The following is a 23978-nucleotide window of genomic DNA, read 5'->3' as shown; positions in this document are numbered from 1 at the left end:
TATCGTGACACCTGGTCCTGTAGATGAGGTCTAACCCTGGTCCTGTAGATGAGGTCTAACCCTGGTACTGTAGATGACGTCTATGGTATTGTGTCTACTGTTTGCTGATGATCTGGTGCTTCTGTCCCCAACCAAGGAGGGCCTACAGCAGCATCTAGATCTTCCTCACAGATTCTGCCAGACCTGGGCCCTGACAGTAAATCTCCGTAAGACAAAAATAATGGTGTTCCAAAAAAGGGCCAGTTGCCAGGACCACAAATTCAAATTTCATCTAGATAACGTTGCCCAAGAGCACACAAAAAAACATACGTACCTCGGCCTAAACATCAGTGCCACAGGTAACCTCCACGAAGCTGTGAACGATCTGAGAATCAAGGCAAAAAGGGCCTTCTACGCTATCAAAAATAACATAAAATTTGTAATACCAATTAGAATCTGGCAAAAAATACTTGAATCAGTTATAGAACTCATTGTCCTTTATGGTTGTGAGGTCTGGTGTCCACTAACCAACCAAGAATTCACAAAACAAATTGAGATTGCATGTAGAAATGTTCAACGTAAAACCCCAAATAATATAATATGCCATTTAGCAGACGCTTTTATCCAAAGCGACTTACAGTCATGCGTGCATACATTTTTGTATATGGGTGGTCCCGGGGATCGAACCCACTACCTTGGCGTTACAAGCGCTGTGACCTACCAGCTGAGCTACAGAGTACCACTAATGAAGTCTATGGTACTGTAGATGAGGTCTAACCCTGGCACTATGGTACCATAGACCTAATCTACAGTACCATAGACCTCATCTACAGTACCATATATAATATACAGTACCATGAACCTCATCTACAGTACCATATACCTCATCTACAGTACCATATATAATCTACAGTACCATGGACCTCATCTACAGTACCATAGACCTCATCTACAGTACCAGGGTTAGACCTGTTACTGTAGATTAGTTCTAACCCTGTTACTGTAGATGAGATCTAACCCAGTACTGTAGATTAGTTCTAACCCTGGTCCTGTAGATTAGTTCTAACCCTGTTACTGTAGATGAGGTCTAACCCTGTTACTGTAGATGAGGTCCAACCCTGTTACTGTAGATGAGGTCTAACCCTGTTACTGTAGATGAGGTCTAACCCTGTTACTGTAGATGAGATCTAACCCAGTACTGTAGATTAGTTCTAACCCTGTTACTGTAGATGAGGTCTAACCCAGTACTGTAGATTAGTTCTAACCCTGTTACTGTAGATGAGGTCTAACCCTGTACTGTAGATTAGTTCTAACCCTGTTACTGTAGATGAGATCTAACCCAGTACTGTAGATTAGTTCTAACCCTGTTACTGTAGATGAGGTCTAACCCTGTTACTGTAGATGAGGTCTAACCCTGTTACTGTAGATGAGGTCTAACCCAGTACTGTAGATTAGTTCTAACCCTGTTACTGTAGATGAGGTCTAACCCTGTTACTGTAGATGAGGTCTAACCCTGTTACTGTAGATGAGGTCTAACCCTGGTCCTGTAGATTAGTTCTAACCCTGTTACTGTAGATGAGATCTAACCCTGTTACTGTAGATGAGATCTAACCATGGTCCTGTAGATTAGTTCTAACCCTGTTACTGTAGATTCGTTCTAACCCTGTTACTGTAGATTCGTTCTAACCCTGTTACTGTAGATGAGGTCTAACCATGGTCCTGTAGATTACTTCTAACCCTGTTACTGTAGGCACCAATAAGTCATTACACTATCCTTTCTGTCATTTTACTGCCAATCCCACTTCTGGCACCAATTCAGCAAATGTTGGAGGTTGCCTGACTCGGATTCAAAACAATATCAGCTTTGTTTTCATAGTAGTAAATGTAGGTAAACTTAGTTTGGCATGTGCCCTGCATTGCATAGTCAATTGATGCACTGCACATTTCCATCCTAAGGTGGCACATTCTGAAAATTGGAAGGCTAAGGAATGATAATTTACCACTTCATACTTCATAGGATCAATGCAGTTTGTTATGCACCTTTATTCGTTAACAGTGAAAGCACATATTGTGTGTAAATATAAAAATGTGTACAAGTGGTGTCATGATCTGGTCATGAAAGCTCTTTGTCCTAGCCTATCACAAAGGGAGGTGTGCGTTTGTAACTGTTGCCTGTTGTGTTCCATATTCTCACCGAACTGCGTGGAGTGGTCTTGGAACTGATCGACATCAACAAACATTTCTCCCCAACACCCAGGACACACACCACATTATGTCATATCTGTTGTGCGACTCCCCTGCAGTCTCGTAGGTCTGTCTCGTCCGCTGGCAGAAACTTTTCTCTGTGGTGTCAGTGTTGATCAGACCAGGCAACACTTTCTGTATTGGCTTCCCGCCAGAGTCCACGGATCTGTGGGTGGGAATGAACGTGGTCTATCCGTTTTCTTCCGTTGGAGCGCTTTGAACAGCGGAGGGCATAGCCTACACCGGCAGCAAGGCTGACGCAGTGCCGCAACGAGAGCTCTGCGTGAATAAAGCGAGAAAAGTGTAACTGCCTCCGGATAGACAGAATGCGTTTTCTGTTGAGTGTTCTGTACCCGGTTCTTTCAATCACGGTCTTCGGATTATATCCGTCAATGGTGAGTTTCCCCTCCTGATTTCTTGTCATGCCATACGAGGTCTCTGCATGTTTCAGTGTCTTTGTTTCAGGATCTGCTATTTTGTGCATAATTTCACCTTTATTAACATAGCCTCAAATGAGTTGGTCTCCTCAATTAGCCTACACACATTGCATTTAATGAGATTCGTTTTCTTTGGCGTTGCCTGCAATAACTGAGTGTCTGAAAATATCAGTGAGTCAAGAAATGTTTTGTTTTAGAGTGATTGAGAATGTTGGAATAACTCGCATTTGAGTCTCCTGAATGTTCGGGGAGAACAGTAGACTCAAGCAGTGGATCCCGTTATGATGTTAAGCCTCGAAACATGCACTGGAGACTGCAAACTTTAAAGTGATGAAAATGCTTATCGCGGAACCCACATAAATCTCACGAAATGATTGATATTTTCATTATGTAGGCTTCATCTTAATGCAGTCAAACACCACAGCTTCTGTATTTAGCTTTTGTTGAATTCCTCAACAGGCTTGTTTACTGTATCATAGCTTTCCCAGAGCATTTCGTTAGTTGACGAATACTGGCTTTGATAGTGAATCTGTGTAGTCTATGGAAGCTGTTTTCATGTTTTTTTGTCGCATCTAAACCTTCACACATCATTTTCTATGGGGGGGGCGCATTCAAGTCTTGGGTTTTAGGTAAACGGGTGACGGTTTGTTTTATTCCCTTCATGGGATCGTCTCTGTTGAAACTATGAGCGAATAAGAAACGCGCTTGGTGCTGTCTGTGTGATGACGACTGGGCTGTGTGGCATGGAACGGTGTGGAGCTGTCCAATACTCAGCGGTGCTGAAACCATTCACTTAACAACAGGGGGCGCAGGCGGTGTGCAGCCTCCTGCTTCTGAGTTCCATTTCATGTCGATTCCCGATCTCATTAAAAACAATACAGCCAATTGATATTCCGATATCAGCATTTTCTACATCTGTAGAGGACCATTTTCATTTTAAACTGAGACACCTTTATTTGATACTCCAAACATGAATGTATGTAATGTTCCCATTAAACTAGCTTTTTTATTGATAACCTTATACTAGTTAACTTTTGTATTGGTTAATTACTCAATCAAACTTTTTCTGAAGTATGCCACCAGATATGGGCCTAGATATTAACAGAAAACAACCTGTCACAATTTACAGTACTTTGATTAATTTACAGTACTTTGATCAATTTACAGTACTTTGATCAATTTACAGTACTTTGAACATTTGATCACCATTTTGTGACAGTCAGACCATTCTCAATCAAAGCTCTAGCATCTTTAACCCTCCCGTTGTCTTAGGGTCAAAATGACCTGCCACTGTGTTGAACCAACTTTATTTAATTTTTATATTTTTTGGATCATTTGTGAGAAGGAGGCAGTGATACTTTCTTTAAAGTCTCACTGCCTCCTTCTCACAAATGATCCAAAAAAATAATAATTTAAATAAAGTTGGTTCAACACAGTGGCGGGTCATTTTGACCCTAGGACAACGGGAGGGTTAAACAACCCGCCACAGTAGATCCCTGAAGACAACACCCACAGAGAGTTGTACAGTGCATTCGGAAAGTGTTCAGACCCCTTGACTTTTCCACATTTTGTTATGTTTCAGCCTTATTCAAAAACAGATTAAATTGTTTTTCCCCCTCAATCTACACACAATACCCCATAATGACAAAGCTAAAACAGGTTTTTAGAAATGTGTGCATATTTATAAAAAAAAATAGAAAACGGAAATATCATATTTACGTAAGTATTCAAACCCTTTACTCAGTACTTTGTTGAAGCACCTTTGGCAGCGATTACAGCCTCAAGTCTTCTTGGGTATGACGCTACAAGCTTGGCACACCTGTATTTGGGGGTTTCTCCCATTCTTCTCTGCAGATCCTCTCAAGCTCTGTCAGGTTGGATGGGGAGCATCGCTGCACAGCTATTTTCAGGTCTCTCCAGAGATGTTCGATCGGGTTCAAGTCCGGGCTCTGGCTGGGCCACTGAAGGACATTCAGAGACTTGTCCTGAAGCCACTCCTGCGTTGTCTTGGCTGTGTGCTTAGGGTCGTTGTCCTGTTGGAAGGTGAAACTTCGCCCCAGTCTGAGGTCCTGAGCGCTCTGGAGCAGGTTTACATCAAGGATCTCTCTATACTTTGCTCCCTTCATCTTTCCATCGATCCTGACTAGTCTCCCATTCCCTGCTGCTTAAAAACATCCCCATAGCATGATGCTGCCACAAACCATGCTTCACCTTAGGGATGGTGGCAGGTTTCCTCCAGATGTGACGATTGGCATTCAGGCCAAAGAGTTAAATCTTTGTTTCATCAGACCAGAGAATCTTGTTTCTCATGGTCTAAGAGTCTTTAGGTGCCTTTTGGCAAACTCCAAGCGGGCTGTCATGTACCTTTTACTGAGGAGTGGCTTCCGTCTGGCCACGCAACCATAAAGCCTGATTGGTGGAGTGCTGCAGAGATGGTTGTCCATCTGGAAGGTTCTCCCATCTCCACAGAGGAACTCTGGAGCTCTGTCAGAGTGACCATCAGGTTCTTGGTCACCTCCCTGACCAAGGCCCTTCTCCCCCGATTGCTCAGTTTGGCCGGGTGGCCAGCTCCAGGAAGAGTCTTGGTGGTTCTAAACTCCTTCCATTTAAGAATGATGGAGGCCACTGTGTTCTTGGGGACCTTCAATGCTGCAGACATTTTTTGGTACCCTTCCCCAGATCTGTGCCTCGACACAATCCTGTCTCTGAGCTCTACGGACAATTCCTTTGACTTCATGGCTTGGTTTTTGCTCTGACATGCACTGTCAAATGTGGGACCTTATATAAACAGGTGTGTGCTTTTCCAAATCATGTCCAATCAATTACATTTACCACAGGTGGATAATCAAGTTGTAGAAACATCTTAAGGATGATCAATGGAAACAGGATGCATCTGAGCTCAATTTTGAGTCTCATAACAAAGGTCTGAATACTTATGTAAATAAGGTATTTCATTTTTTATTTTTTTATTTTATTTGCATACATTTCAAAAAATCTGTTTTCGCTTTGTCATTATGGGGTATTGTGTGTAGATTGATGAGGAAAAAAAATAATTGAATCCATTTTAGAATAATGCTGTAACGTAACAAAATGTGAAAAAAAGTAAAGGGGTCTGTCACAAGCCGGGCTAGAACTCCGGTCTCAGATGTGTAGAGCTGGGGGTACTACCCCTTAGCCACAGAGGAGATGTTGTAGGACCCAAATGAAACACCCAAGGCAATACTCCAGGCAAGTAGATTTAATGTTCCAAAACAGGAGGCAAAACAAAACAACTCCACGAGGGGAGAAAAACAAACTAAAGATAACTTCGAACAACTTACTAGGACTGACACGGTGGGACAAAGCAGGAGACACATAGTCAGGACGCAATAACCAAGTGAGAAACAAGGGGAAAACACACAGCTAAAATACTAAAGGGAAAACAAGGCACAGGTGACCTGGATCAAACTAATGAGGACACATGAGGAAGAACAAAGGCAGAGGGGAACACAGCTGACCTCTAGAGGCCAGGAGACAAACAGGAGAAGCAGGAAGCTGACAGGACCCCCTCCTCTAGGAACGACTCCTGACGTTCCTTCCAGAACACCCTGGCCTCAGGGTGCGAAAATCTCGGACCAACCCTGGATCCAGGATGTCCCTGGCTGGAACCCAGGAGCGCTCCTCTGGCCCGTAGCCCTCCCAGTCCACCAGATACTGCAGAGAGTTCTGGACCCTCCGGGAGTCCAGTATCCGGCGGACTGTGTAGGCTGGCTGGCCGTCAATAATCCTGGGAGGTGGCGGGGGTCTGCGTGGGGGGCAAAGGGAGAAGACAAGACAGGTTTAATAAGTGAAACATGGAAAGTGGGGTTAATACGAAGGGAGCGAGGGAGAACCAAACGATAAGACACAGGGTTAACCTTTCTAGCAATGCGGAAAGGGCCGATGTATCTCTGGGAAAGCTTCTTGGATTCGACCCGGAGGGGCAGGTTCTTAGTGGCCAACCAAACTCTCTGACCAGCTCGGAAACTAGGGGCCGTCCGGCGGTGGCGATTAGCCTGACTTTGGTATCTCTGGGAGGTCCGAAGGAGGGCACGCCTGGCCTTCTTCCAGGTCCGCCTACAGCGTTGGACAAAGCGCTGGGCCGAGGGAACACCAACCTGCGCCTCCTCCTCTGGAAATAATGGAGGGTTGTAACCGAACTGGCATTCGAATGGGGACAATCCGGTGGCTGAGGACTGGAGGGTGTTGTGGGCATATTCAGCCCAAATGATATAGGTGGCCCAAGACGTGGGATTACTGGCCGCCATACACCGCAGGGTGGTCTCCAGATCCTGATTAATCCGTTCCGTTTGGCCATTAGACTCTGGATGGAACCCCGACGATAGGCTGGCTGTGGCCCCAACAAGCCTGCAGAAGGCCCCCCAAAACCGGGACGAGAATTGGGGACCTCGGTCAGAGACCACGTCCAGGGGAATACCAAATATCCGGAAGACATGGTTCATGAGGAGCTCAGCAGTCTCCTTAGCCGAGGGCAGCTTGGGCAGGGGAATAAACCGGGCAGCCTTAGAGAACCGGTCTACCACCACTAGGATGACGGTGTTGCCCTGGGATAGAGGAAGTCCCGTAACAAAGTCCAGAGAAAGGTGTGACCATGGCCTTCGAGGAACAGGTAAGGGATGGAGCAGTCCCTGGGGTCGCTGGCGTGTCGACTTTCCCTGGTTGCACACAGGGCAGGCCTCAACATAGACCTGCACGTCCTTCTTGATGGACGGCCACCAAAACCGCCGTCGGAGGAACTCCAGTGTGCGAGCACTGCCTGGATGGCATGTCAAGGGCGACTCATGACCCCACTGCAAGACGCGGGCCCGAACAGAGAGGAACGTACAGGCGACCGGCAGGACCACCGCCTGGATCGGGCTCCTGGACAAGAGCTTCTCGTACCCCCTCTTTCTAGTTCCCACTGAAGAGGTGCGACGATCCTAGACCTCGGAATAATCGATGCCAAGGGCTTCTCTTGTACCTCGGGAGAATAGACTCGAGACAGAGCATCCGGCTTGACGTTCTTGGTGCCAGGTCGGTAAGTCAGGAGGAACTGGAATCGATTAAAGAAAAGAGACCATCGTGCTTGCCGAGGGTTCATCCGCTTAGCCTGTTGGAGATATTCCAGGTTCTTGTGGTCTGTGAGAACCTGGAAAGGGTGCTGAGCCCCTCAAGCCAATGGCGCCACTCCTCCAAGGCCAGTTTTACCGCAAGCAACTCTAGATCCCCCACGTGGTAGTTGCGCTCGGCCTCAGACAGGCGGCGAGACATGAAGGCACAAGGGTGTAATCTCCCATCCGCACCCCTCTGTGACAGGACGGCTCCTACCCCCACTTCTGAGGCGTCCACCTCCACCACGAAAGGTCTTTCTGGGTCAGGGGTCACCAGAATCGGAGCAGAAGTGAAGCGGCGCTTGAGATCCTCGAAGGCCCCTGCTGCTTCCGGACCCCAGTGAATCTTGGTCCCTCCTCCCTTGGTAAGCGTCGTCAAGGGGGCTACCACCGAGCTGAAATTCTTGATGAACTTCCGATAGAAGTTAGAAAAGCCAATGAACCGTTGAACCTCCTTGACCGTGGCAGGTGTGGGCCAATCGTGGACCGCCTTGACCTTCTTGGGATCCATCTCTAGGTGCCCGGGAGTGACAATAAACCCGAGAAACTGAGTCTGAGAAACATGAAATTCACACTTCTCAGGCTTAACGTAGAGGTGATTGTCAAGGAGCCTCTGGAGAACCCGGCTAACATGCCCCTCATGCTCCTTCAGTGACCTCGAGAAGATGAGGATATCGTCCAGGTACACGAAGACGAACAGATTAAGCATATCCCGGAGAACATCATTAATCAGGGCTTGGAATACTGCGGGGGCATTGGTGAGCCCGAACGGCATCACCCGATATTCATAGTGCCCCGTGGGCGTGTTGAACGCCGTCTTCCATTCGTCTCCTGGCCGGATCCGCACGAGATGGTAAGCATTGCGGAGATCCAGCTTAGTAAAAATGGAAGCCCCTTGAAGCAGCTCAAAAGCAGTGGCCATGAGAGGAAGGGGGGTATCGATTCCGAACCGTGATCTTGTTGAGTCCCCGGTAATCAATACAAGGCCTAAGACCCCCGTCTTTCTTTTCAACAAAAAAGAAGCCCGCCCCAGCCGGGAAGTAGAGGCATAGATGAGGCCGGCTGCCAAGGACTCCTTAATGTAGGTGTCCATAGCTGCGTGCTCGGGGGAGGACAAGGAAAAGATCCGACCTCTAGGAGGGCAGCACCCAGGGAGTAGATCAATGGCACAGTCATACGTGCGATGAGGCGGTAAGGCAGTAGCCCGGGCCTTGCTGAACACTGCCTTGAACCGATGGTAAACACTGGGGACTCGGGAGACGTCAACAGACTCTTGAAACTGGGTACTAGGGGCTGAGGGACTCTGAAGCATGCAGGTGAGTTGGCAAGTGGGACCCCAGCTTAGAATGGTGCCAGTAGGCCAGTCGATCTGGGGATTATGTCTGCATAGCCAAGGGTGACCCAGGATAATAGGATACTCGGGAGAGTCAATGAGATAGAAGGTCTCCTCCTGCTGGTGTTGAGAGATGGTAAGTCGCAGGGACTGAGTCGCCTCAGTAACCTTTCCTGGTTCCAGAGGTCTGCCATCTAAGGCTGTAACTGCCTGGGGTTGAGGAAGTAGTTGGGTAGGGATCTTAAGTTCCTTAGCCAAGGTTACATCCATAAAATCACCTGCGGCACCGGAATCGATCATAGCCTGGACCCGATGCTGGTGGCCCTCCCAGGACAGAGTGGCTGGAATAGCTAGGACCGCGTTAGTAGGAGGAGCTCTAATTTTCCCCATCACAACCCTCCTGTAGCTGGGCGGGGACAGGCGTTTCCCGAAGCTCGGGGCAAGTGGAGCGGAAATGGCCGGCAACCCCGCAGTAGAGGCACCGACGCTCCCTCATGCGACGTTCCCTTTCGTTGGGAGAAAGCCTGGAACGGCCTAACTGCATGCTCTCCGGGGAATCCTGGGGCAGTTCAGGAGCCGGGGCAGCTCTGAATGACGGAGTCCAAACAGGAGAAACAGAGCTGCTCAGAGGAACTTGGGACTGAGACACCTGACGGCGAGCCGTTCTCCGCTCTCTTAGACGATTGTCCAGGCGGATGGCCAAGGCTATGAGGGACTCGAGATCTCCAGCTGGTTCTCGGGTGGCTAACTCATCTTGAAGGGGCTCAGATAACCCTCCCTGAAAGCAGACCCTCAGCGCTTCATCATTCCATCCGCTCCTTGCTGCTATGGTCCGGAAATCAATGGCAAAATCTGCCGTGCTTCGGGGGCCCTGACGGAGAGACAGTAGGCGCTTGGAAGCCTCCCGCCCACTGACAGGATGATCGAACACCCGCTTGAACTCTTCTACAAATGCAGCGTGGGAGTCACAACAGGCCTCCTGGGACTGCCACACCGCAGAAGCCCAGGCGAGCGCCTTTTCTGAAAGAAGGGTAATGATGTAGGCAATCTTGGAACGGTCTGTGGGAAAACTTGAGGGTTGGAGCTCGAAGGTGAGGGAGCATTGGGTGAGGAAACCCTGGCAAGAGCTTGGATCCCCAGAAAAGGGCTTGGGAGGTGGTAGTCGGGGCTCCGCCAACCGAGAAGGCCTGTCGTCACTGGGGGTGACCTGGGGGAAGGGAGAGGACCAGGGAGGCGTTCAAAGAGCTGGCGAAGGGCACTCATCATTTCGGCCAAGAGTTGAGAATGACTAGCCATCAGCTCCTCTTGTCGGCTGAGAACGGCTTCATGGCGCTGGAAAGAAGCCTCATGTCGAGTGATCACCGCCAACAGGTCCTGGGAACTGAGTGTTTCTGGGTCCATGATGGACTTGGTTATTCTGTCACAAGCCGGGCTAGAACTCCGGTCTCAGATGTGTAGAGCTGGGGGTACTACCCCTTAGCCACAGAGGAGATGTTGTAGGACCCAAATGAAACACCCAAGGCAATACTCCAGGCAAGTAGATTTAATGTTCCAAAACAGGAGGCAAAACAAAACAACTCCACGAGGGAGAAAAACAAACTAAAGATAACTTCGAACAACTTACTAGGACTGACACGGTGGGACAAAGCAGGAGACACATAGTCAGGACGCAATAACCAAGTGAGAAACAAGGGGAAAACACACAGCTAAAATACTAAAGGGAAAACAAGGCACAGGTGACCTGGATCAAACTAATGAGGACACATGAGGAAGAACAAAGGCAGAGGGGAACACAGCTGACCTCTAGAGGCCAGGAGACAAACAGGAGAAGCAGGAAGCTGACAGGGTCTAAATACTTTCCAATAGCCTACAATGTAACCAGCCCTAGAAAACAACCAAAAAGGACATTCACCCCATGGTAGGAAGAAAGAAATAAAGAAAGAAAGAAAGAAAGAAAGAAAGAAAGAAAGAAAGAAAGAAAGAAAGAAAGAAAGAAAGAAAGAAAGAAAGAAAGAAAGAAAGAAAGAAAGAAAGAAAGAAAGAAAGAAAGAAAGAAAGAAAGGTATTGGGACAGTGACAATTTTGTTGTTATTTTAGCTCTGTACTCCAGTACTTTGGATTTTAAATGATACAATTACTATGTTGTTAAAGTGCAGACTGTCAGCTTTAATTTGAGGGTATTTTCATTAATCGAGTGAATCATTTAGAAATTAGAGCACTTCTTGTACATAGTTCCCCCATTTTAGAGGACCAAAAGTTGGACCAAATTCACTTATGTGTATTAAAGTAGTCAAAGGTTTAGTAATTGGTCCCATATTCCTAGCACGCAATAATTCTTTTTACATTGTAGAGTAATAGTGAAGACATCAGAACTATGAAATAACACATATGGAATCAAGTAGTAACCAAAAAAAAGTGTTAAACAAATCAAAATATATTTTCTATATGAGATTCTTCAAATCGCCACCCTTTGCCTTGATGACAGCTTTGCACACTCTTGGCATTCACTCAACCAGCTTCACGAGGTAGTCACCTGGAATTCATTTCAATTAACAGGTGTGCCTTCTTAAAAGTTAATTTGTGGAATTTCTTTCCTTCTTAATGTGTTTGAGCCAATCAGTTGTGTTGTGGCAAGGTAGGGGGTATACAGAAGTTAGCCCTATTTGGTAAAAGACCAAGTCCATATTATGGCAAGAACAGCTCAAATAAGCAAAGAGAAATGACAGTCCATCATTACTTTAAGACATGAAGGTCAGTCAATACGGAACATTTCAAGAATTTGAAAGTTTCTTCAAGTGCAGTCGCAAAAACCATCAAGCGCTATAATGAAACTGGCTGTCATGAGGACCGCCACAGGAATGGAAGACCCAGAGTTACCACAGGAATGGAAGACCCAGAGTTACCACAGGAATGGAAGACCCAGAGTTACCACAGGAATGGAAGACCCAGAGTTACCACAGGAATGGAAGACCCAGAGTTACCACAGGAATGGAAGACCCAGAGTTACCACAGGAATGGAAGACCCAGAGTTACCTCTGCTGCAGAGGATAAGTTCACTAGAGGTACCAGCCTCAGAAATTGCAGCCCAAATAAATGCTTCACAGAGTTCAAGTAACAGACACATCTCAACATCAACTATTCAGAGGTTGCTGTGTGAACCAGGCCTTCATGGTCGAATTGCTGCCTAGAAACCACTACTAAAGGACACCAATAAGAAGAAGAGACTTGCTTGGGCCAAGAAACACGAGCAGACTGGTGGAAATGTGTCCTTTGGTCTGGAGTCCAAATTGGAGATTTTTGGTTCCAACCGCCGTGGCTTTGTGAGATGAACGGATGATCTCCGCGTGTATATTTCCACCGTAAAGATGTGGTCCTCTGTAGCTCAGCTGGTAGAGCATGGCGCTTGTAACGCCAAGGTAGTGTGTTCGATCCCCGGGACCACCCATACACAAAAAAATTTATGCACGCATGACTGTAAGTCGCTTTGGATAAAAGCGTCTGCTAAATGACATGTTATTATGTAAAGCATGGAGGAGGAGGTGTTATGGTGTGGGGGTGATTTGCTGGTGACACTGTCTGTGATTTATTTAGAATTCAAGGCACACTTAACCAGCATGGATACCACAGCATTCTGCAGCGATATGCCATCCCATCTGGTTTGGGCTTAGTGGGACTATCATTTGTTTTTCAATAGGACAATGACTCAACACACCTCCAGGCTGTGTAAGGGCTATTTTACCAAGAAGGAGAGTGATGGAGTGCTGCATCAGATGACCTGGCCTCCACAATCCCCCGACCTCAACCCAATTGAGATGGTTTGGGATGAGTCGGATCACAGAGTGAAGGAAAAGCAGCCAACAAGTGCTTAGCATATGTGGGAACTCCTTCAAGACTGTTGGAAAAGCATTCCAGGTGAAGCTGTTTGAGAGAATGCCAAGAGTGTGCAAAGCTGTCATCAAGGCAATTTGAAGAATCTCAAAAATATATATATTTTGATTTTGTTTAACACTTGTTTGGTTTAAGAATACTTTTTTGGTTACTACATTATTCCATATGTGTTATTTCATCGTTTTGATGTCTTCACTATTATTCTACAATGTAAAAAATTGTAAAAATACAGAAAAACCCTGGAATGAGTAGGTGTGTCCAAACGTTTGACTGGTACTTTAAATTGATGGTAAATCATGCATTGTAAATAAGAATAGAATATGTTTCTAAACACTTTTAGATTAATGTGGATGCTACCATGATTACATATAGTCCTGAATGAATCGTCAATAATGATAAGTGAGAAAGTTACAGACGCACAAATATCATACCCCCCACCAAAAAAAACATGCTAACCTCCCCTGTTATTGTAGTGGTGAGAGGTTAGCATGTCTTGGGGGTATGATATGGGCTTCTGTAACTTTCTCACTCATCATTATTCATGCAGGACTATCGTAGTCATGGTAGCATCCATATTAACGTAAAAGTGTTTAGAAACATATTCTGTTCTCATTTACAATAACAGAGACTCCGAAATGACACAATACATTATTTACCATTAATTTCTATTGGGCACATTAATTTCTATTGGTTAATGACATGTATAGTGTTGAGTCATCCACATACATAGACACACTGGCTTTACTCAAAGCCAGTGGCATGTCGTTAGTAAAGATTGAAAAAAGTAAGGGGCCCAGCTGCCTTTGGGAATTCCTGATTCTCCCTGGATTTTGTGGTAGAGGCTTCCATTAAAGAACACCCTCTGTGTTCTGTCAGACAGGTAACTCTTTATCCACAATATAGCAGGAGGTGTAAAGCCATAACACGTACGTTTTTCCAGCAACAATAATGTCAAAAGCCACACTGAAGTCTAACAAAATATCCCACACAATCTTTTTATCATCAATTTCTCTCAGCAAATCATCAGTCATTTTTTTAAGTGATTGTTGAATGTCCTTCCCTGTAAGTGTGCTGAAAGTCTGTTGTCAATTTGTTTACTGTAAAATAGCGTTGTGTCTGGTCAATCTACTAAGCTAAGCTAACTGTACACTGAGTATACAAAACATTAGGAACACCTGCTCTTTCCATGACATAGACTGACCAGGTGAATCCAGGTGAAAGCTATGATCCCTTATTGATGTCACTTGTTAAATCCACTTCAATCAGTGTAGATGAAGGGGAGGTGACAAATTAAAGAAGGATTTTTAAGCCTTTAGACAATTGAGACATGGATTGTGTGGATGTGCCATTCAGAGGGTGAATGGGCAAGACAAAAGATTGAAGTGCCTTTGAACGGGGTAGGGGTATGTTAGTAGGTGCAAGCCGCGCTGGTTTGTGTCAAGAACTGCAACGCTGCTGGGTTTTTCACGCTCAACAGTTTCCCGTGTGTATCAAGAATGGTCCACCACCCAAAGCACATCCAACCAACTTGACAAAACTGTGGGAAGCATTGGAGTCAACATGGCCCAGCATCCCTGTGGAACGCTTTTGACACCTTGCAGAGTCCATACCCCGACAAATTGAGGCTATTCTGAGGGCAAAAGGGGGTGCAACTCAATATACTCATACACACACACACACACACACACACACACACACACACAAACACACACACACTCACAAACACACATCTGTCAGTGTCTCAGGCACATTGTGAGTTCTCCTTATGTCAGTGTTTTCAGATGTTAATTGAGTTGTGAGCTGTAAAACGTGAGAAAGTACAGCTTTATGTAGGGTTAAAGCTAAATGAGATGTCTCTCTTGGTACGTTAAAGCTCTAGATAAGCCAAACCATTGTGATTTATCCCTTGAATGTATCTCTTGGTTTCCTCCATTATACCACATTGTGAGTAAACATTATTTGAAATTGAATGTGAATGTGAAACTCAAGGGACAGAGACAATTGCCAACAGCTGGTGATGTTTTCCTCTTCTATTCCCTCGCAGCTATTTTCACTAATATGAAATATTAATCATTCAGTTCAGAAGATTTGGCTTGGCAATTACTTTCATTCAAGCTACATATGAGATGAGGAGACTGTCAAACAGAGGTCAGGACGTGAGAGACAAAAACCCTTGACATGCAGATCTCTCTCTCTCATGTATCTCTATAACTCTCTGTCTCTCTGTCTCTCTGTCTCTATGTCTCTCTGTCTCACTGTCTGTCTGTCTGTCTGTCTGTCTGTCTGTCTCTCTCTCTCTCTCTCTCTCTCTCTCTCTCTCTCTCTCTCTCTCTCTCTCTCTCTATCTCTCTCTCTGTCTCACCCTCCCTCTCTCTCTCTCTCTGTCTCTCTCTCTCTCATGTATCTCTATGTCTCTCTGCCTCTCTGTCTCTCTGTCTCTCTGTCTCTATGTCTCTCTGTCTCTCTGTCTCTCTGCTCTCTCTCTCTCTCTCTCTCTCTCTCTCTCTCTCTCTCTCTCTCTCTCTCTCTCTCTCTCTCTCACTCATGTATCTCTATGTCTCTCTCTCTCTCTCTCTCTCTCTCTCTCTCTCTCTCTCTCTCTCTCTCTCTCTCACTCTCTCTCTCTCTCTCTCTCTCCTCTGTCTCTCATGTATCTCTATGTCTCTCTGTCTCACTCTCTGTCTCTCGCTCTGTCTCTCTCTCTCTCTCTCTCTCTCTTTCCCCCCTCTCTCAGTCTCTCTCTCTCCCCCGCTCTCTCTCTCTCTCTCTCTCTCTCTCTCTCTCTCTCTCTCTCTCTCTCTCTCTCTCTCTCTCTCTCTCTCTCTCTGTCTCTCATGTATCTCTATGTCTCTCTGTCTCACTCTCTGTCTCTCGCTCTGTCTGTCTCTCTCTCTCTCTCTCTCTCTCTCTCTCTCTCTCTCTCTCTCTCTCTCTCTCTCTCTCTCTCTCTCTCTCTCTCTCTCTATCTCTCTCTCTGTCTCACCCTCCCTCTCTCTCTCTCTCTGTCTCTCTCTCTCTCATGTATCTCTATGTCTCTCTGCCTCTCTGTCTCTCTGTCTCTCTGTCTCTATGTCTCTCTGTCTCTCTGTCTCTCTCTCTCTCTCTCTCTCTCTCTCTCTCTCTCTCTCACTCATGTATCTCTATGTCTCTCTCTCTCTCTCTCTCTCTCTCTCTCTCTCTCTCTCTCTCTCTCTCTCTCTCTCTCTCTCTCTCTCTCTGTCTCTCATGTATCTCTATGTCTCTCTGTCTCACTCTCTGTCTCTCGCTCTGTCTCTCTCTCTCTCTCTCTCCCCCCTCTCTCAGTCTCTCTCTCTCTCTCTCTCTCTCTCTCTCTCTCTCTCTCTCTCTCTCTCTCTCTCTCTCTCTCTCTCTCTCTCTCTCTCTCTGTCTCTCATGTATCTCTATGTCTCTCTGTCTCACTCTCTGTCTCTCGCTCTGTCTCTCTCTCTCTCTCTCTCTCTCTCCCCCCTCTCTCAGTCTCTCTCTCTCCCCCCGCTCTTTCTCTCTATTTCTTTCTCTCTCTCTCTCAATTCAATTCAATTCAATAGACTTTATTGACATGGCAAGTAAAATTACTTACATTGTCAAAGTATACATATAACAAAAATGGTGGGACCAACAGCAATAATAATAGTAGTAGTGGAAATGGGATTACCATTAACAGCAACTACAACAACAATATTAATGAGAATTAACAATACATTAAAGCAATAGTAGTCGACCAATCTCAACATGACTGAGAAGACACATTACATGCTATGAAAGCCAAAACAAAACAGGAAATATTATTGACATTACATTACACTTTTCACTGGCTGTCCCTCAGGTTGTGGCAGGAGGACACATATTTGGCTGCCAAAATTGCACATTTTGGCTTTTCACCCAATAAATATTTAATTTTTTCTTCCTCTTTTATAGTTTCAAATTCTTTGTACTGAATGATAATTTTGGGAAAGAAAGATTCTCTTAGGTCGGAGTATTTGTCACAGTGTAATAGGAAATGCAGCTCTGTCTCTACCTCTCCCCGGGGGCAGAGTGAGCACAGCCTGTCCTCTCTGGGCAGCCAGGTTTGACTGTGTTGACCGGTCTCTATAGCCAGACTGTGCTCACTGAGTCTGTACCTAGTCAGTGTTTTTCTCAGTTTTCTATCAGTCACAGTGGTCAGATAGTCTGCCACCATGTACTGTCTGTTTAGAGCCAAATAGCATTGAAGTTTACTTTGATTTTTTGTGGTGTCTTTCCAATAGGTGATATATTTTTATTTTTGCTTTGTGATGATTTGGTTGGGCCAGATTTTCTGAGTGCTGTCCTGAGGCTCTATGAGGTTGGTTTTGGTTAGTGAACTGAGCCTCAGAACCAGCTGGCTGAGGGGACTATTCTCTTGTTTCATCTCTTGACATAGTAGAGCTGTGTGATGGAATATTTTGGGGTCACTTGTTTTTAGATGGTTGTAAAATTTGATTGCTCTTTTCTCTATTCGAATAAGGAGGGGGTATTGTCCCAATTCTGCTCTACATGCGTGATTTGGAGTTTTTCTTTGCACTTGCAATACAGTCTTGCAAAACTCTGCATGCAGTATTTCGATGGGATGTTTGTCCCATTTGGTAAATTCAGTATTAGAGAGCGGACCCCATACTTCGCTGCCATATAGAGCAATTGGTTCTATAACTGATTGGAAAATTCTGAGCCAGATTCTAATTGGAATTTCGATTTTAATATTCCTTTTAATGGCATAGAATGCTCTTCTTGCTTTGTCTCTCAGCTCATTCACAGCCATGTGAAAGCTACCTGTGTTGCTGATATTTAGTCCTAGATACGTGTAATTTTTGCTGTGTTCTAATAGAACTGTGTCCAAATATAATTTATATTTGTCATCCTGATTTCCGGACCTTTTTTGGAATATCATTATATTCGTTTTTTTTTAGATTTAACGGTCAGGGCCCAGGTCTGACAGAATCTGGGCAGATGATCTAGATGCTGCTGTAACCCCTCCTTAGTGGGAGACAGTAGCACCAGGTCATCTGCGTACAGCAGACACTTGATTTCAGTGTTGTGTAGGGTGAGACCAGGTGCTGCCGATTCTTCTAATGTTTTTGCCAATTCGTTAATGTAGATGTTAAATCGTTTTGGACTTAGTTTGTAAAAAAGACCTTCGTGCCAAATTGAAATCAACAAAACACGAGTAGATTTTGCCTTTGTTTTGATTTACTTGTTTGTCAATTAGAGTCTGGAGGGTGTAAATGTGGTCTGTTGTATGATAATTTTTTACAAATCCAATCTGGCTTCTGCTTAGGACGTTGTGTTCATCAAGGAAATTATGTAGTCTGCTGTTTATGATACTGCAGAGAATTTTCCCCAAATTGCTGTTAACGCAAATTCCTCTGTAATTATTTGGGTCAAATGTGTCTCCATTTTTATAAATTGGTGTGATCAATCCTTGGTTCCAAATATCGGGGAAAATACATGCAGTTAGGATAATGTTGAAGAGTTTGAGTATAGCCAATTTGAATTTGTGGTCTGTATATTTGATCATTTCATTTAAAATACCATCAGCACCACAGGCCTTTTTGGGTTGGAGAGTGCAAAGTTTTTCCAATAATTATTGTTCTGTAATTGGGGAATCCACAGGATTCTGATAGTCTTTGACTGCTGATTCAATGATTTGTAAATTTTCTTGTATATCTTGTTGTTCTGGGCTCTTTGTTATATTGCTGTAGAGGTTTGCAAAGTGATTTCTCCACATATCCCCATTTTGGATAGCCAATTCCTCATTATGAGGTTTGTTTAATTTATTCCAATTCTCCCAGAAGTGGATTCTATGGATTCCTCAATCACATCTAGCTGATTTCTAATGTGCTGTTCCTTTTTTGTTCTTAGGGTGTGTTTGTATTGCTTCAGGGTTTCCCCATATTGAAGGTGTATATTTTTGTTGTCTGGGTCTCTGTGTTTATGATTAGATATATTTCTCAATGACTTTCTTAGATTTTTGCAATCATTATCAAACCATTTTTCATGATCTATTATTTTTGGTTTGCTCTTATGTTTCTTAAGATTAGCCAAGGAGGCTAATTCGTCAAATATAAAGTTTATGTTCCAAACGGCCAAATGTATACCTTCATTGGTGTAGGAGAATGTTAATGCTAAAAAGTTGTCCAGGAGAGATTGTATTTTTTGGCTACTAATTGCTTTTTGGTAGATTTCTGTACTGTTTGCCTCCATCTATAGGTCTGTTTAGTACCATGTAATTTATTGGGCCGTGATGCTTCATGGTTGGGTTCTGCTCTTTTCAGATACACTGTGATTTTACTGTGGTCAGAGAGAGGTGTTAGTGGGCTGACTGTGAAGGCTCTGAGAGACTCTGGGTTAAGGTCTGGTGATGAAGTAGTCTACAGTACTGCTGTCAAGGGATGAGCTGTAGGTGTACCTACCAAAAGAGTCCCCTCTTAACCTACCATTGACTATGTACAGACCCAGTGTTCGACAGAGCTTCAGGAGCTGTACTCCATTTTTGTTTTTCACTTTGTCATAGTTGTTTCTAGGGGGGTATGTGGGGAGGGAAAGGTTGTTGCTTCCCGGTAGGTGTTTGTCCCCATGACTGTTAATAGTGTCTAGTTCTTCTGCTGTTCTAGCATTCAGGTCTCCACAGACCAGCACATTGCCTTGGGCCTGAAAGTGACTAATCTCCCCCTCTAGAATGGAGAAACTCTCTTCATTGAAGTAGGGTGACTCTGAGGCACAGCGGAAGACGTTGTTATCTGTTAAGATAGCCTCCTTGTTGATTTTTAGCCAGATAAAGAATTCTCCTGTTTTGATCAATTCGATTGAATTAGTTAGTTCAGATTTATACCATATTAGCATTCCCCCTGAGTCTCTGCCCTGTGTGACTCCTTTTAATTTGGTGGATGGTACGATTATCTCCCTATAACCTAGTGGACAGCCAGTGGAAACATCACCTCTGCACCATGTTTCCTGTAGTACTACAATATCAACATCATCAATTTCTTTAAGGAAGTCTGGGTTTCTGCTCTTTAGCCCAAAAGCAGAGGACTTCCGTCACGGATTCTGCCGAGGCTGCTCCTCCTCCTTGCTCGGGCAGGCTTCGGCGTTCGTCGTCCCCGGAGTACTAGCTACCGTTCGATGTTATCAGTGTTTGTTTAGTTTTGTCTGTATTGTTTACACCTGTTCGTCATTATGTTAATTGTTTCCCTTATAATTACCCCTGTCTCTCATCTGTACTTTGTGTGTGATTGTTTTCCCCTTCACGGTTGTCTATTTTGTGAGCGGGTTATTTTCTGCGTGGAGTTATTTTCTGTGTCCTTTTGGATCCTTTTCGTATTAAAAGTACATATCCGAGAGTTCTGTGTCCTGCGCCTGACTTCGTTTACCGCATCTCACAGACAGTCGTGACAACTTCAAGGCTTGTAAATTCCAACATGCAACGTAAAAAGACTTCATAACTGTTTTTTCTTTACATTCAAAATGAGATAAACACTCACAATCCAACAATAACTATTAAAATAGGATTTTTCAATTAAGGTAAACTCTTATTATGCAAATGTGATTTGTTTATAATTTAAGATAGTATTTGTGTCATGCCACTTGGGTGGATGTAGTTTGAGGATGGTGGAGTTCTTGTGCTCATCTTACCATGACCCTCGGCCTATCACATGTGAGAATAGTAGATTCAGCATTTGTTTGATGTCACTCATTTCGTTGGTGGGAGCTGGACCAGTTGCTCCTCTCACAGCTTGTGCATAGCTCTGTCTGCCGGGCTGTGGCTCCTCCAGGTGTGGGTCTGTGGTGGGGGGGAGGGGGGTGTTAGGCCTCGTCTGGGTGGGTCTGAAGCTGGGCTGGGGTGGTCTGTGCTGCGTTGGATGTGGTGGGCATTGAGGTTGGTGGTACTGGTCCGGGGTGTTGTCTCGGTGATCTCGGGGGGGTGGAGATTGTTCCTGGGTGGAGAGGTCGGGATGCGATTTAAAGCGACGTCCTTGAGAGTCTTAGCAAGGATGGGGACTGTCTCCCTGTACAAGTGAACATGGTCATAGAGACAGTCCAGATCGAGGGTGGGATGGTGGGCCAGGTGTACATTGGGTCGCAGGGCACAGTCCCGGAGAGGCTGGCGTTTATTCTTTGGATTGTGTCAGGGTGGAAGTCCTTCCTCTGTAGAAGGGTTGACACCACGATCCTTGAGTTGGGGAAGATTGCGGAGGCCTTCTCAATCACTCCCCGTAGTGAAGTCGCCACCCTCTCCTGCTGAGCATGCATGTCGTTGCTTCCGGTGTGTATGATTATGTGGCTTGGCGACCCAAGCTGGGCCTTATCAAGCAGCGCCATGGCACTCTGCGTTGTTGGGCACCACACCTTTCTCGTTTTGTGTCTAAGGAAAAGTTTATTCTCCTGAACAAACTTCCCATTTGAGTCCATCAACAGGACAATCTCAGCCAGTGTTTCTTCTGGATTGGAGGGGGTAGAGTTGGGGCTGGTGGGTGTTGGAGCTGGGGTGTGGCTGGTCTGTGCTGATGCCGCTGTCAGTGGGAGGCTGTTCTGGGGGCTGGGGGGGAGGCATGCAGCCGGCAGGGCTGGGGAGGCCTGGCTGGTTGAGGTGGGCTCCTCTGCTGTGTGATGGCAGGTCATAGAGTGGTGATCTAGCTGCTCCTGTAGTCTGTCCTCTGTTCTCTTTCTCTCCTGCAGCTCCTCTCTTAGTGTGGTCAGCTCGTTATTACTGCTCTGCCTGTCTTTTTGGAGCTCTCTCACCTCCTTTGTTAGACCAGCCAGCTCTCTCTTGAGTCCGTCTCTCTCTTGCTGAACTTCTTTCAGCTGTGTTGCAAGGCTGCTGTCCTGCTCTGTCCGCACCTTGGTTAGGAGCTCCTCTAAGGTGTGGATGTCTGGTTGCTGTTTGCTCACACTCTCCCTGAGCAGGACCACCTCTCCCTCCAGTGTGGTGAACTGATCCCTCATGGCAGCCATGGTGGTGAGGAGGGCCTGAGCCTGCTCTGCACTGAGGGGGTCGCTCTCCTCCTGTGGCGTGTCCTCCACTATGGTGGGAAGAGAGGTGCTGGATGTGCCTTTTTGGGTGGGGATAGTGGGGGTGAGGGTGGTGCTGGTGGAGTTTGTCTTGTGGGAGGGCATGTCACTGGTGGTGTCCTTCTCTCTCTCTGCTCTCCTTAATGGTCTGAAAGTCTGTTTCAAACAGCCTAAGGTTACCTTGCACCATGACAGTCCCAGTCTTGTAGAGGTTGATTGTTATCATGGTGCTGTCAGGGTCATCTGTCTCTTTCACTTTCAGCTTCCACCCATTACAGATTCCCTCTTTCTTTACGGATGGGTAGTGAGAGCAGACTGCTGAGCGCCATGCATTTGGCTGGTCAGTGAGAAAGATGAGGTTACTCACGTCACCGTTTTTGTAGAGGTCTGTGAAAAGGGTTTCTGGCGTCCCCTTTAGTAGATTATGTTTAAAAGCTTTCCTTGTTGTGTCATTTTTGGACTCTGGGGGGTAGAGAATGGACTCAGCGCTGAGGGGGAGTGGGGACATGGTGCCTGTGGGCTCTGCTACTACTGCTGCTGCTGCTCTGTTCTGCTGCACCGTTGCTATGGCAACCAGTTTTGTTTGTCTGCTGCTGTTGCTAGCTAGCTCCTGTTTAGCTCAAAAACCATGAAAAGAGTGAAAGATCCTAACACACAAAAACAGAAGATATGTTTAAAGTTGGATTCCGTGCTTCTTTTTGATATACTCACTCAGTTTGGTCGTTTGATGTAGTTGTATTAACTCCCCTTGCTAGGTTTGTCCTAGCTCAATTTTCTGGCTGGCTTGTTAGCCTGCTGGCTAGGTTTTTGTTGTGTAGCTAGCTAGTGAGAGTCAAAACTTCTTAATTTGAGGCGCAAAGTTACTTTTTTTTTTATTCTGATTTAATAGAGTTGTTGTTCATCACTTCTTGCCTTGAATTCTTTTTAGATTCGAGTGTTTATCTCATTCAAAAAACAAAAAAACTGAAATAAATCAGGAGCTCATGTTGAGCATGACCTCTCTCTCTCTCTCTCTCTCTCTCTCTCTCTCTCTCTCTCTGTCTCTCTCTCTCTCTCTTTCTCTCTCTCTCTCTCTCTCTCTCTCTCTGTCTCTCTCTCTCTAGCTCTCTCTCTCCCCTCTCCCAGTATCTCTCTCTCCCCCCTTTCTTTCTTTCTTTCTTTCTTTCTTTCTTTCTTTCTTTCTTTCTTTCTTTCTTTCTTTCTTTCTTTCTTTCTTTCTTTCTTTCTTTCTTTCTTTTTCTCTCTCTCTCTCTCTCTCTCTCTCTCTCTCTCTCTCTCTCTCTCTCTCTCTCTCTCTCTCTCTCTCTCTCTCTCTCTCTCTCTCTCTCTCTCTCTCTCTCTCTCTCTCTGTTGCTTTCTCTATCTCTCTCCCACCCCTATCTCTCTGTTTACTGCTTAACAATTCCTTGTGAATAAAAGATCACAAGCCTAACGATGTGACAACAAAAACAAAACAAAACAACAACACTGTGACAACAGTGCAAAAACAAAAAAATTTTGTAATACATGTCAGTTTTCACTGGGTCCTTGTGTTCAAAGCTCAGGGGTATTGGATCGGAAATAAACAAAATACATATATTTTGTTACAGTGGGCCCAGCAAACCAAAATTGGTTCTGTAAATGTTCCCAGAACATTATTTAGGTCACAGCAAATGTTCTCATAGCACAAAAACTGTCAAGTCATGCTAATGATTGTAGAATCTTTGTATAAAACATTCGCTTGATGTTGCAAGAAAGTTCCTAAATAACATTTAATCTGTTCTTTAAAGATTCCAAGAATGTTTCATTAGGTTGTGGGAACAGTCTGGTGAGAACATTGTGGGGACATCACAAAATATATGTTACCAAAAAACAAAAACTGTCCAGTTGTGTGGATGATTCTAAAATGTTTAAGTTAGGTTGCATAGGACATTCCTATAATGTTGTAAGACTGTTGAAAGTACG

At 45.1% G+C, this 23978-nt stretch overlaps 1 protein-coding gene across 1 annotated transcript in view; it reads left to right on the top strand.

Moving 5' to 3' along the window:
• The first annotated feature begins 2186 nt into the window (after positions 1–2186).
• The window catches only part of LOC121569940 (noelin-3-like), a 71827-nt gene continuing 50035 nt past the window's right edge, over positions 2187–23978 (top strand). Inside the window, exon 1 of the mRNA XM_041881294.2 lies at positions 2187–2618. Within this exon, the coding sequence (XP_041737228.1) occupies positions 2550–2618 (69 nt within the window). The 5' untranslated portion in view covers positions 2187–2549. The remainder of the gene's footprint in view (positions 2619–23978) is intronic.

The sequence above is a fragment of the Coregonus clupeaformis genome, chromosome 7 (assembly GCF_020615455.1).
Source record: "Coregonus clupeaformis isolate EN_2021a chromosome 7, ASM2061545v1, whole genome shotgun sequence".
NCBI classification, from domain to species: domain Eukaryota; kingdom Metazoa; phylum Chordata; class Actinopteri; order Salmoniformes; family Salmonidae; genus Coregonus; species Coregonus clupeaformis.
This window is presented reverse-complemented; position numbering and strand designations above follow the sequence as displayed.